The 14,967-nt window shown below is 39.5% G+C and overlaps 1 protein-coding gene across 5 annotated transcripts in view; it reads right to left on the bottom strand.

The window, feature by feature from the left end:
* Nucleotides 1-14,967, bottom strand: part of ZMYM1 (zinc finger MYM-type containing 1) — a 32,876-nt gene that overhangs the window by 14,072 nt on the left and 3,837 nt on the right. For 4 of the 5 annotated variants that reach the window (XM_064281686.1, XM_003415488.4, XM_064281685.1 and 1 more), the window contains 3 exons: nucleotides 4,000-4,160; nucleotides 889-961; nucleotides 449-698 (listed from right to left, as the gene is read on the bottom strand). In XM_064281686.1, coding sequence (XP_064137756.1) covers nucleotides 449-698; nucleotides 889-961; nucleotides 4,000-4,095 — 419 coding nt within the window. In that variant the 5' untranslated portion in view covers nucleotides 4,096-4,160. Of the gene's footprint in view, nucleotides 1-448; nucleotides 699-888; nucleotides 962-3,999; nucleotides 4,161-8,041; nucleotides 10,260-14,967 lie in introns of those variants that run through there. The other variant, XM_064281682.1, reaches the window with a different exon arrangement.

Raw genomic sequence — 14,967 nt, 5'->3', positions numbered from 1 at the left:
CTATGACTATTCAATTTTTCAAAAGAATTATCATTAAAAGAAAATCATTATATTATTTATACCTTGGAAGATCCAAAATAATCATTAAATGACTAATTTTTGAGTAGTTGTTGCCTGTAAGTTAAATGATAAAATAGAACGGACATACATTCATTCTACTTACAGAGAATTTCTACTGAAAAGAATAGGAAATATGTTTTGGAAGCCACATTACATAAAGTGAGGAAAAACAGAGCTCTTCATACTTTAATTTCTGAAAACTTCTCAACTAGTAGAAAAGTTTTTTTCTGAAGAATTTACTAGAGGAACTGAAAGCAAAAGCAGCTTCTTTTCATTAAACCAAAGTGACACTTTTTCAGAAAAAATGAAAATGTAGAAAATTACATCCAAGACTCTGATCAAGATCTAGGTAGGGAAGTAAAAGGGAGCGTAATTTAGAATTATATACTTGGAGCAGTTTGAGCAAGTTCTCTTGGGAGGAGCTGGTGAACTGGCAGATGCAATGTATTCAGTGATGCACGGCGTGGAGCAGAAAAGCTGAGTAGACCCTTTTCTCTGAAAAGCAGTTTGCCCCTTCTGGAGAATTTTTTTACAACCAGAACAGGAAATCTGAATAGCTGTGGATGAAACTGAAGGAAGCATTTTGTTCATGCCAGATGATGCCAGAGAAAGCTGAATGCCTGTAGTCAACTGTGAAGCTATAAAAACAAAACACAAAGGGAAAAATTAGTATTTACATAAAATTAAGTATGCATTCTTTTACTTTTTTTTAGAAGTAATTCATCTGGACTTGAAATCCAACACAAATAATGCAATATTCAGAGGCATTCTGAAAAAGCAGAATGTATCAGCCAGAATAAATATGATTAACTAAAACAATTTTGTTACCACTGTCTGAAAATGCAGTGCTCATTTTCAGGTCACTCTCCTGAATTCTGGGCTGTTGGGCTTGAAAATATTCCTAAAAAGAGAGTTGAAAACAATGAATACAATGTATTTAAGACAACCGGTCATTCAACAGAAAGTGATAAATTATGCTCAAGTTTGTTTAGTGAACTGAATTGAATGAACCATGGTACACAGGTAAGCAATACCCTTTTTGGTGTCCTTCGCTGATAACACCAATCACTACATTATTTTCTATCATACCCAGATGTGACCTCAGAATTTTTTTTAAATAGTCCCTCAGTAGCCACTACCAATAAACCAAAGAAATGCTCAATGATACCTATTTTTCTTTCCTTGTTCTAATCTTTAGTAGCTAATTATCTTCTTAAGGCCTTCAACACACAAATTTTTAGATTGGGCTGCAGGGTCATTACAAAAGAGGATTTTTCAGAGCAGCAGGCAATCTCATGGCCAGCATATCTAAACTTGACCTATATGCTTGAATGACCATGGTTTGAGTAAGCAACAGTATTTCCTAGACGGATAACATTCCCAGCACACATTTAGAAGTGGACTGATAACTCACCAACCAGTGGGAGTCATACTCTACTTAATACGGATCTACTTGAGACTATTTCTAAAACAGAATACTATGAATAAATTTAAACTAAATTGTCTGACTTATTATTTTCCTTTCATTAAAAATTTCAACTGGTGCATACACAAACATTTCAAGGAAATGTGGCCCTACTACAAAATACTCACAGCTTAAGTCTACTTATCCTTTATATGCTCTTTAGCATGTGATATGTCTAAAAGAGTTTAATAATATTTAAGCATAAAACTAATTTGGATTAAAAAAAATCATAAAGAAAAAAGTTTTGATAATTTAAAATGTACTCTTCAATAAATAAAAAAGCCAAACCCAGTGCCGCTGAGTCGATTCCGACTCATAGCGACCCTACAGGACAGAGTAGAACTGCCCCACAGTTTCCAAGGAGCGCCTGGCGGATTTGAACTGCTGACCCTTCAGTTAGCAGCCATGGCACTTAACCACTATGCCACCAGGGTTTCCCTTCAATAAGTAGTAGCTGGGAAAACTGGATTTCTACCTGCAGAAGAATGAATCAGGATCCATGCCTCACACCACACACAAAAACCAATTAAAAATGGATCAAAGACCTAAATGTGAAAATTAAAACTATAAAATTCTTAAAGAAAATATATGGGCATGGCTGCAGGGCCTAGTTTTTAACAATGGATTATAAAATATGATAAAAGCATGAACAGTAAAAGACAAAATATATAAATTGGACTTCATAAAAATTAAAAAATTTTGTTCATCAAAGGATTTTATCAAAAAGTGAAAAGACAACCTATGCAGATTAGGAGAAAATTTTGGGGAACCATATACTTGAGGAGGCCCTAATATCCACAAAATATATAAAACTTTTCTAATTTAACAAAAAGACAAACAACCCCATCAAAAAATGGGCAAATGACTTAAACTGACATTTCACCAAAGAGGCTATTCAAATGACCAACAAGCACAGGGAAAGATGCTCAAAGTCATGAGTCATTACCGAGATGCAAATCAAAACCACAGTGAGATACCATTTCACTTCTACTATGATGGCTATCTATCGGTTGCTATGAGTCAGAACTGGCTGGACAGAACACCAAAACAGGATGGCTAAGGTGAAAAAAAAAAGAAAAACAACAAATGCTGGCAAGGAGAAATTGGAACCATTATCCATTCCTGGTAGGAATGCAAAATGGTACAGCTGCTGTGGAAAAGGTTTGGCGATTCCTGAAAAAGGTGAACACAGAACTACCATAAGACCTAGCTACTCCACTCCTAGGTATACACCCGAGAGACCTAAAAGCAGTGACAAAAACAGACACATGTACACCAATTTCACTGCTGCACTATTCACAATAGTCAAAAGGTTGAAACAATCTAAATGTGCATCAATAGATGAACAGACAAACATACACACGATAGAAGACCAGGGCTCCAAATAGAATACTATTTAGCCATAAAGAGAAATGAAGTCCTGATACCTGCTACAACATGGATGAACCTTGAAAATATGCTCAATGAAATGAATCAATCACAAAAGGCCAAATAATGTATGATCTCACTTATGTGAAATAAGAATAGGCAGATGTATAAGAGCCCCAAATTTATTTGGTTAAGTGGTTAACCAAGTGGTTACCAAGGGCAGGAGGGAGGGCAAAAGGAGGAGTCATTGTTTAAGAAGCAGTGTGTTTTTGTTTATGGTGAAAGGAAATTTGGCAACAATTATGGGTGATAGTTGCACAACATGATTAATGTACACCTTCTCCTCACTTATCAACTATCTCATTACCCAATATTTTGTATTTACGACAACAGTAAAAAATGTAATATCTGACTATTTTGCATATTAACGACATACATTTAGCAGTAACAAACGCTGAAGTGGGAGGCAAGAATAATGCTGGCTTTGATGGTTAAGGTTATGTGCCAGCTTAGCTGCACCATGATTCTCTGTGGTTTAGTGGTTATGTAATGATATAATTTGGCAGTTATATAATGGCATAGGCATCCTCCATTTTGTGATCTGATGTGGTTATCCTCCATTTTTGCATAATACCAATTTTCACATAGCAACCTGGTCTTTGGAACCTAAACCATGTCAATAAGTGGGGAGAAGGTGTAATTCGTATCACTGAATTGTACACCTGAAAAATATTTAAAAAAAATTTAAAATTTACTCCACTACTTGGTAGAGGTAGTTGCATAAAACATTAGTTACTTGCCTTGTTTTAAGTTAAGAAAAATGAAAACAAAAATGTTAACTTCAGCTGGTCCCGTAACATTCTAAGCAATTCTATTTCCTCTTCAAAAGCCCAATTTTACATAGTACGTTCTCTCAAATCCTTTTCTTGCATATACTCATTATGTTCCTTAACACTATATATACACTATATATATTGTATTATTTGATCAACTGCTTTGGGGAAGATAAAGATTTAAGTATTTTAACCGATAAACTAGCATTTGCGTAGCTAAAATTTACAACTGAATGCTGCTCTAGAAAGAAGAAAATAAGACAAAATATTTACTTGATCACTGTCCGGTTCTGTCTTAATTTCATCTAGCTGCCGCAGCTGTGGAGCCATCACCTTGTCACATTCACTATCTAACAGTGGTTCTTTCATTTTAGTATCTGATGCAAAGGAATCCTCCAGTTCCAAACGAACGGGTTTCTTCTGTTTCCAGATTCCTAAAACGCAATATGAATTAATGTTTGATTTAAAAATTCGTTTTTTTAAAATGTGATAATTGTTCAGGAATAACAAACGGGTCTTTAGGCAGCTCAGCCTCAAGGCTCCTTCAGAGGGCTAACACTAGTTTCCCCCATCCATTGCTCAACATGTTGTTTTGCTTTCCACTCTTCTGACAGATACCACATCTAGGCTTTCCTCTGGGACTGGTCTTCGTTTCTGTTCTGCTAGGCTTGGCTGCAGGGGCAGTGGTGGCTCAGTGGCGGAATTCTTGCCTTCCGTGAGGCAGACCCAGTTGGATTACTGGCCAGTGTGTCTCATGTGCAGCCACCACCTGTCTGTCAGTGGAGGTTTGTGTGCTGCTATGATGCTGAACAGATTTCAGTGGAGTTTCAGACTAAGATGGACGAGGAAGAAAGGCCTGGCAATCTACTTCTGAAAATCAAGAACGAAAACCCTATCAATCACAACAACCCAATCCAAAACCAATCACGGTGATGGTGCAGGACTGGGCAGTGTTTCATGCTGTTGCACGTGGGGTCACCATAAATCAGGGACTGACTTGACAGCAGCTAACAAAGAAACAGGCCTGTCTGAAGCATAAGATAACCAAACCTACAAGTTTGTTTCCAACTTATTAATAGTTTTAGAGAAACTGGTAAAGCCTTCTATGTGAATTTAATCTTATCACCTGTACTGTGGATCTCACTACCCCTCTCTGCCCTCCTACAGAACCAGGTATCTTCTCTTGTCAGCATCTTCAACTCCTCTTCCCCTTCCTACAGGTTCCTATCACATTTATATTCAAGGATGCAACTTCTAAAGTTACAACTTTCTCTCTGACCACTCCTTCCAAGGATCCTAGATCCTCCAAGATCTCCTATTTTTCCTCCTACCTCTTTGCCACTCTTTTTCACAAATATTTCATCTGCTGCTAAAATATTTGTGTTTTTCCAAAGCACAATTCCCCAGGACTCTTTCTTACTTGCTCTGTGGGTTCAACCTTCGATTCAACTATCATCCATAGGCTGATTTCCCCTTGAGGTCCAGCCCATATGCCTGTCTGCCTATTAGGTATCTCCACTTGTATGTTCCACAGGTCCCTCGAGCTCAAGAGATTTAAAAGTATATTCTTATATTACCCAAAACCTTTTACACATGTTCCCTTTCATAGTAAATGTCACTACCATATACCCAATTTTCCAACCAGAAATCTAGCAGTAGTCCCAAGTTCCTTTTTTCTCCAAACTCCCACAGCCTATCACCAAACTGGACGAAATTTACCTTCTAAAATACATCTTGAATCTATTTTCCTATTATACATAATTTCTGCTTCCCCACTCTCAACTTCCCTCCCCCACCCCAAATCAATGGATTCTTTTTTGGTAAACAGATAACTAAAATCCAAAATGACAGTATAGAAGGTTGAGCATTTAGATTTAAAGAATTTTATTTTATAATTCTTGAGGAACCATATGAGCCTTTTGGTTGCTCAGCCCCAAGGTCTCTTTTCAAAGGACAGACTGACTCCCTGTGTTCTTCTTTTTTCCTTGACAGATGCCAACTTACCTCTGGGGACTGCCACCTTTGATTCTATATCCTTTTGAATGCTTTCTTTTCCTGCCATTCTACCTTGGCTGAAGAGTGCAAGTCCCCAGGTCTCCTGGATTCCTCTTCCTTGATCATCCCCAATACTAACACATACTGTTTTTAAAAACGGTTTTATAACTAATTATTATGGAGGGCAGGAGGAAATAACAAATGTGGAGACATTATAGTTCTTACAAGAGTAACTGCAGGTCTATACTGTTATTCTGAGTTAGTATATGAAAGAACCAAGAGATTCCGTCATCATTTTTTATTTCTCAGGTTGGGACTCAACTACCCCCTCACCCCCACTGCCATCTTTAACTCAGCTTTTACTGAAAGTTCCCATCCTAAGACAGAAATTAAATAAGCCTAAAGATGCCACTAGGGCCCTGGTGGCACTGTGGTTGAGAGCTATGGTGAGCTTCGGCTGTGTCATGGATTGAATCGTGTCCACCAAAAGTATGTGTTAACTTGGTTAGGCTATGACTCCCAGCATTTTGTGGTTGTCCTCCATTTTTCCTAGACTACTGCCTATGGTTGATGAGGCAAGACTGAGTTATGTTAAATAGGATTAGGGTGGGATGTAACACCCTTACCAGGTCACATCCCTGATCCAATGTAAAGGGAGTTTCCCCAGAGTGTGGCCTGCATCATCTTTTATCTTATAAGAAATAAAAGGAAAGAGAAGTGAACAGAGAGATGCCACCAAGAAAGCAACACTGGGAGCAGAGTGCATCATTTGGACCTGAGGTTCCTGCATGGAGAAGCACCTAGTCCTGGGGAAGACTGATGACAAGGACCTTCCTTCGGAGCTGACAGAGAGAAAGCCTTTCCCTGGAGATGATGCCCTGAATTCGAACTTCTAGCCTACTAGGCTGTGAGGGAATAAACTCCTGTTTGTTGAAGCCATCCACTTGTGGTATTTCTGTTATAGCAGCACTTGATGACTAAGACAGACTGCTAACCAAAAATGCTGGCAGTATGAATCCCTCAGCCACTCACTGGAACCCCCATGGGGCAGTTCTACTCTGTCCTATAGGGTTGCTATGAGTTGGAATTGACTCAACCACAACAGGTCTGTTTTTTTAAAAAGATGAATAAGAGAGAGAATAAGAGACAGAGAATAAAGTAAAACTTGTATACTAACCCTGCTTCACATTAATCTTTTTAATTTGTCCCCAGCATGCTTATTCTCATACGGTTCTCCTTCTGCAAAAGTCATTTCTGTCTATTCAAATCCTACTCATCTTCTAAAGGATCTCATCTCTAGATTGTATCAGATTGGCAAGATTTACAAATAAGACTGATAAATCCAGCCATAACTGAGTAACCTTATCATATTAAACCCTCCCACCAAAAACAATCACGAAATTAAGGGACTTTACCCCTGAGGTCACCACTCATTTGTCAGTTTGACATAGTACTATAGTGGCTTGCATGTCGCTGTGATGATGGAAGCTATGCCACCGGTATTTTAAATACCAGCAGGGTCATCTGTGGTGGACAGTTTTCAGTGGAGCTTCCAGCCTAAGATGGACTAGGAAGGGCCTGGCAATCTACTTCCAAAAATTAGCCAATGAAAGCCTTATGCACAGAAACAGAACACTGTCTGATAGAGTGCCAGAAAATGAGCCCCTCAGGTTGGAAGGTGCTCAAAATATGACTGGGAAAGAGCAGCCTCCTCAAAGCTGAGTCAACCTTAATGATGTGAGTGGAGTAAAGCCTCCAGGAACTTCATTTGCTAACGGGCAACTCAAAATGAGAAGTAACAGCTGCAAACATCCATTCACGGAATGTATGAAGTATGAGTCAAGGGAAATTGGAATTCGTCAAAAATTAAATGGAACACTTGAAGACTAATATCCTAGCAGTTAGTGAGCTGAAGTAGACTGGTATCAGCCATTTTGAATCCAACAATCATACGATCTATATGCCAGAAACAACAAATTTAAGAGGCTAGGCATTGCATTCATCACTGAAAAGAATATTTTGAAATCAGTAATAGGTTAACGGCCATATACCTACAAGGAAGACCAGTAAATGGGACTATTATTCAAATTTATGCACCAACCACGAGTACCAAAAATGGAAAAATTGAGGATTTTTACGACCTACTGTGGTATGAAATTGATCGAACATGCAATCAAGGTACATGGATGATTACTGGTGATTAGAGAGTTGGAAACGAAGAAAGAATAGTAGTTGGGAAACATGGCTTCAGTGTCAGAAACAATGCTGGAGATCACATGATAGAATTCTGCAACACTAATGACTTATTCATTGGAAATACCTTTTTCAACAACACAGTCAATGATTATACACTTGGACTTCACTGGATGGATTACACCGGGAATCAAATCAACTACATCTGTGGAGGGAAAAATAGAGAAGCTCAATATCATCAGTCAAGACAAAGCCAGACCAATTACTCACGTGCAAATTCAAGCTGAAGCTGAAGAAAACCAAAGCATGTCCATGAGCCAAAGTATAACCTTGAAGACATTCTGCCTGAATTTAGAGACCATCTCAAAAATAGATTTGATGCAATGAATACTAATAACTGAAGACAAGAAGAGTTATGGGAAGACATCATACATGTAAAAAGTAAAGGGCCATTACAAAGAAAAGAAGGAAAAGACCAAAATGGATGTCAGCAGAGACTCTAAAAATTGCTTTTAAGTGCAGAGTAGCCAAGGTGAATAGAAAAAATCATGAAGTAAAAGAGTTGAATGAAAGTTTTCAAAGGGCAGCTTGAGATGACAAGGTAAAGTATGATAATGAAATGTGCAAAGACCTAGAGTCAGAAAACCAAAAGGGAAGAATATGCTCAACATTTCTCAAGCGGAAAGAACTGATAAAAAAAAAATTCAAGTCTTGTGTTGCAATACTGAAGGATTTTAGGGGCAAAAAATTGAATGACACAGAAAGTATGAAAAAAAGCTGGAAGGAATACACAGAGCCACTGTACAAAAAGAATAGGTTGACCTTCAACCACTTCACGAGGAAGCATATGATCAAGACCTGAAGGACTTACTAATGGTGGTAAAAGATTATAGCTTTCACTACGGATTGCATCTGAACGTGAAGAAAGTGAAAATCCTCACAACTGGATAAGTAAACAACGTCATAATAAATGAGTAACAAACTGAAGTTGTCAATGATTTCATTCTACTTAGATCAACGATCAACATCCATGGAAGCAATAGTCAAGAAATCAAACGAGTGGGGACCATGGTCTTGGGAACATCTAGCTCAACTGGCATAACATAGTTTATAAAGAAAATGTTTTACATTCTGCTTTGGTGAGTAGCATCTGGGGTCTTAAAAAGCTTATGAGCAGCCATCTGAGATACTCCACTGGTCTCACCCCACTAGGAGCAAGGGAGAATGAAGAAAACTAAAGACACAAGGGAAAGATTAGTCCACAGGACTAATGGACCACAATTACCACAGCCTCCACCAGACTGAGTCCAGTACAACTAGATGGTGCCTGGCTACCACCACCGACTGCTCTGACAGGGAACACAATAGAGGGTCCCAGACAAAGTTGGAGAAAAATGTAGAACAAAATTCTAACTCACAAAAAAAGACCAGACTTACTGGCCTGACAGGGACAGGAGAAACCCCAAGAATATGGCCCCCAGAAACCCTTTTAGCTCAGTAATGAAGTCACTCCTGAGGTTCACCCTTCAGCCAAAGATTAGACAAGCCCATAAAACAAAACAAGACTAAAGGTGCACACAAGCCCAGGGGTAAGGACTACAAGGCAGGAGCTGACAGGAAAGCTGGTGATTGGGAACTCAAGGTCGAGAAGGGAGAGTGTTGACATGTCGTGGGGTTGGTAACCAATGTCAGAAACCAACATGTGTACTAACTGTTTAATGAGAAGCTAGTTTGTTCTGTAAACCTTCATCTAAAGTACAATAATAAAATAAAAATTAAAGCAAAAAAAGAAATCAAACAATGTATTGCATTGGGCAAATCTGCTGCAAAAGACCTCTTCAAAGTTTTAAAAAGCAAAGATATCACTTTGATGACTAAGGCGCACCTGACCCAAGCCATAGTCTTTTTGCCTCGTATGCATGCGAAAGCCGGACAATGAAAAAGGAAGACAGGTGAAGAATTGATATATTTGAAAGAAGTTTCCTGAATAAACCGAATGCTTCAAAGGCCAGAGTAGCAGGGGCAGGGGTTTGGGGACCACGGTTTCAAGGGACATCTAGGTCAATTGGCATAATAAAATCTATTAAGAAAACATTCTGCATCTCACTTTGGTGAGTGGCTTCTGGGGTCCTAAACGCTAACAAGCGGCCATCTAAGATGAATCAATTGGTTTCAACCTACCTGAAGCAAAGGAGAATGAAGAACACCAAAGACATACAAGGTAATTATGAGCCCAAGAGACAGAAAGGGCCACATAAATCAGAGACTACATCAGCCTGAGACCAGAAGAACTAGATGGCATCCAGCTACAACCAATGACTGCCCTGACAGGGAACACAACAGAGAACCCCTGAAGGAGCAGGAGAGGAGCGGGATGCAGACTTCAAATTCTCATAAGAAGACCAGACTTAATGGTCTGAGACTAGAAGGACGGCAGAGGTCAGGGTACCCAGACCTTCTATTAGCCCAAGACTGGAACCATTCCCAAAGCCAACTCTTCAGACAGGGAGTGGACTAGACTATAAGATAGAAAATGATACTGGTGAAGAGTGAGCTTCTTGGCTCAAGTAGACACATGAGACTATGTGGACAGGTCCTTTATGGAGGGGAGATGAGAAGGCAGAGGGGGACAGAAGCTGGCTGAATGGACATGGGAATACAGGGTGGAGAGAAGGAGTATGCTGTCCCATTAAGGGGAGAGCAACTAGGAGTATATAGCAAGGTGTATATAAATTTCTGTACGAGAGACTGACTTGATTTGTAAACTTTCACTTAAAGCACAATAAAAATTAAAAAAAAAAAAAAGAATTGAGGTACTTGAACTGTGGTGTTGATGAAAAATATACAATATACCATCAACTGCGAAAAAGGCAAGCTAATCAGTTTTAGAAGAAATACAATCAGAACGTTCCTTACAAGACAGTATGGCAAAACTTTGGCTCACTTACTTTGGTCATCAGGAAAGACCAACTGCTAGAAAAGGACATCATGTTTGGTAAAATAGAGAGTCACTGAAAATGAGGGAAACCTTCCATGAGATGGCCTGACACAACAGTCAAAGCAACAGACCCAAACACAGCAACAATCATGAAGATGGTGTGTGACCAGGCAATATTTCATTCTGTTATCCATGAGTCAGAGCCAACTTGAAGGCACGTAACAACAACAATAACAACCCTGAAGGCACTTTCCAGGACACAGTGGTGGAAAAACAGAGGCCAAGCAGAAGACAGCAGTTTACTAGGCTAAGATGACAGAGTAAGGGGTTCTGGGATACCAAAGTAACTGGAACTCAAGTGGCACATCTCGGAAAGCAGGAAATTGCGAGAAAAATGAATCCCAAAATTTGCATACTATTCTCTCTCCCCAAGTCATTGGTTGGCTTCTAAACTGCACATCTGCAGAAAGAAACTCCAAAAAACCTAGTAGACCACTCTGACCAGAATCACAATAGAAGGTCTCAGTTAGAATGGGAAAAAAATGCAGAACGAAATTCAAATTCAGACCAGATTTATTGGTCCGAGAAAGACTGGAGGAACCCCCGTGGACTACGGCCATTAGACGCCCTTCTAACTTAGAGATGAAGCCATTCCTGGAGATCACCTTTCAGCCAATTGACAGACAGGCCTATTAAAAAAAAAACAATAATACCCATGAGGAAAGTGCTCCTTAGAACAATCATCTATATGAGACCAAAAGGGCAACATGTGCCCAAAAGCAAAGATGAGAAGGCAGGAAGGGACAGGAACACTGGATGAATGGAAATGGGGAACTCAGCGTGGGGTAATGGGGAGAGTGCTGACACATTGGGGGGATTGTAACAAATGTCACCGAACAATTTGTGTATAAATTATCGAATGGGAAACTAATTTGCTCTGTAAATCTTCACCTAAATCACACACACAAAAAACAAAACCAATAAAGGAAACCCTATTCCTAAATGAAATTATAACCAGTGGTACAGTAGGATTTACAACATATATTTTTGGGGGACACGTGTTAAATTTACCAAATAGTACACTTTCAGTATGTGGTATACTGTACATCAATTTACCTGAATAAAGCTCCTTTTTAAAAATCCTCCCCCAAAAAGAAAAAAAAAAAAAAAACAGCAGCTGAGAGCTTAAGAGATTTTAGTAACTATGCAGCGCTAAGAAGAGAGATGTTGAAATACAAGCCCAGCAAAGGTAGAGGGACCTTAGTAAAGGCTTGGACTTTCAGTTGAGACTCCAGGAGGGCCATGTCTTAGGAGTAAGGACCATACCCCAGGAGAAAATTACTTAATACAGCTCTTCCGGCCAGTCTTTGTAACTCCCACCAAATGACTGGGTAAGGACTATGCAAATAAGGTGCTTGTGGTCCACCAAGGAGACTGGATAGCTTGCTAATAATGTAAATAAGATGCCTGGCACACTTGTGGGGGTGGGACCATGCAAACAAGGTATATGGAACCCTAACGAGGGAACTGGTCATTCTGTCATCCTGTTAGGCTTAAAAGAGCAGTCAGTTCCTGAGCAGAGGGGACCCGATTACCACAAAGAAGAGACAGGAGCAGAGTGCATCCGTCGGAACTGGGATCCCTGTGTTGAAACCCTCTAGACCCAGAAGACAGTGAGAGCCGTAACCTTGAAGATGGCAAGATGGTAAGAAGCAGTGGCAGAGAAGTGGTAGCAGCAGAGGCAGCAGAACCAGGTGATCAGCAGGAGGCAGTGTGGTGGACTTCCCGGCCCACAGAGTGAGGAAGCTGAGTACCTTCAGGCAGGAGGCCTGCTGGAGGAGTAGGGCGCCTCCGGGTACTTAGTGGAGTTGGGTTTGCCAAACTACAGAACTAGAGCTGAGTGCCTTCGGGCTGAGGCTTACTGGCAGAGTGGGGTGTCTTGGGCACTCATCGGCAGAGCTAAAAGAGCTTTGTAACATTTGGCTGAGCAGGGCAGAGGCCAGGCAGGCCCAAGAGGCCTCTATAGGACCAAGGGCTAGACAGAGGCCTGCCTGCGACACAGCTGAGAAGAGGCTGTCCTGATCGAAGTACTGTACCTTGAGTGTTCCTGAACCTGTTACCTCTGTAATAAATATCATAACTATGAGTATGGTCTGTGAGTTCTTTGTGGATACTGCATGAAATATCGAACCCAGCAGAGAAGTAAAGAGTGCTGTGGGAGGGGCAGTTGGTGTCAGAATTGGTAAGAAGGGCTGGCAAGAGGAGGTATGTCTGACTTCCGCTTTACAGGAATCAGCCTTGGGCTGTAGATGCTGATAATTACTCTCCCCCTCGTTAAGTTAAAGGAGGCTGCATGCCTCCCCCACCATACCATTTTTATAGGAAAAAAAAAGACAATATCTTCATGATTTTGGGATGGACAAAGATTTTCTAAACAGCACACAAAAAGCACTAACCATAGAAGGAAATGTTAATAAGCTGGACTTCATTAAAATTAAAAAGTTTCATTCATAAAAAACTACCTTAGAAGAATGAGAAGGCAAGCAACACATTATGTTAAAAATTAAATATTAAGTATTAATACATATATCCCACAAGGACTTGTATCCAGAATATAGAAATCCTACAAATCAATAAGACACACAGTCCAATTTTAATAAGTAGACAAAAAACTTGAATAAATACTTCACAAAGAGGATATTCAAATGGTCAATAAACATATAAGAGTACTAAAGGAAAAATACAAATAAAAACCATAATATGATACTACTATTAAAAAAAACAAAACCCAAACCAGTTGCTATTGAGTCAATTCCAACTCATGGTAACCCCATGTGTGCAGAATAGAATGCTACTCCACAGGGTTTTAAAGATTGTGGCCTCCCAGAAGCAGATTTCCAGGCCTTTTGTCTGAGTCACTTCTGGGTGGGTTTGAATTGCCAACTCTTCAGTTAGAAGTCGAGTGCGTAACCATTTGTGTCACCTAGGGATTTCTATGATACTAAAGCCCTACCAAAACGGCTAAAATTAAAAGGCCCAACAATATCAAGTGTTTGTGAGGTTGTACAGCAACTGGGACTCTCATACGTTTCTAGTGGAAATGTAAATCGATACAACCATTTTGAAAGACTGTTTGGTATTATCCTCTAAAGGTGAACATATGCATGACTCAGAAATTTCACTCCTGGATATATACCTGATGAGTTCTTATGTTTACTAAAAGACAAGAATGTTCATAGCAACATTACTTGTAAGAGCCAAAACCCGAAAACCAAATATCTATTAATAGTAGAATGGATATATAAATTGTGGTATATTCATACAATGGAATACCATACAGCAATGAAAAAGAATTCACTAACACTACACGACCACATGGATGAATCTCAGATACAACGAACAAAAGAAGTCATTCACTGTATGCTTCCATCTATGGATGAAGATTAAGAACTGGCACAACTAATACATGATGATGGAGGTCAGAGAGGGAGGTATTTACTGAGAAGAGATATAAGGAAGCTTTCTGGGGTGCCAGAAATGTTCTGTATCTTGATCTTGATGGTGGTCACATGGACATATGCATACATAAATATTCATAAAGCTATATACTCAAGATTTATGCAATTGACATATTTACATACCTCAATAAAAAGAAAAATATATTTTAAAAAGACTGCTAATATATCAACAGTGGCAAGGATCTGGCAACATGAGCACTTCTATGCATACCCTGTTGGTTGGAATATAAATTGTTTCAGTCTTTCTGAGTAGCAATCTGGTACATCTATCAAAAGTCCCTCGCTGGTGCAAACAGTTAACACATGGTTGTCAGTTGAAAGGTTGGCGGTTTGAGTCCACCCAGAAGTGCCTTGGAAGAAAGCCCTGGCAATCTACTTCCAAAAAATAAGACAATGGCAACACTATGAAGCACAGTTCTACTCTGATACACACAGGGTTGCCACGAGTTGGAATCAACTCAGCTGCAACTAGTTTGGTTTTGGTTATCAAATTTTTAAATGTGGGCACTTTGACTAGGCACTTCTGGAAATCTAATATACAGATGTACTTGCAAATGTACGTAATGAAGTGTATGTGTTTCCTGCAGCACTGTTTAC

Source organism: Loxodonta africana, chromosome 3 (assembly GCF_030014295.1).
Source record: "Loxodonta africana isolate mLoxAfr1 chromosome 3, mLoxAfr1.hap2, whole genome shotgun sequence".
In the NCBI taxonomy this organism is placed as follows: domain Eukaryota; kingdom Metazoa; phylum Chordata; class Mammalia; order Proboscidea; family Elephantidae; genus Loxodonta; species Loxodonta africana.
The sequence above is the reverse complement of the archived record's forward strand: the minus strand, read 5'-3'. Positions and strand labels throughout refer to the sequence as shown.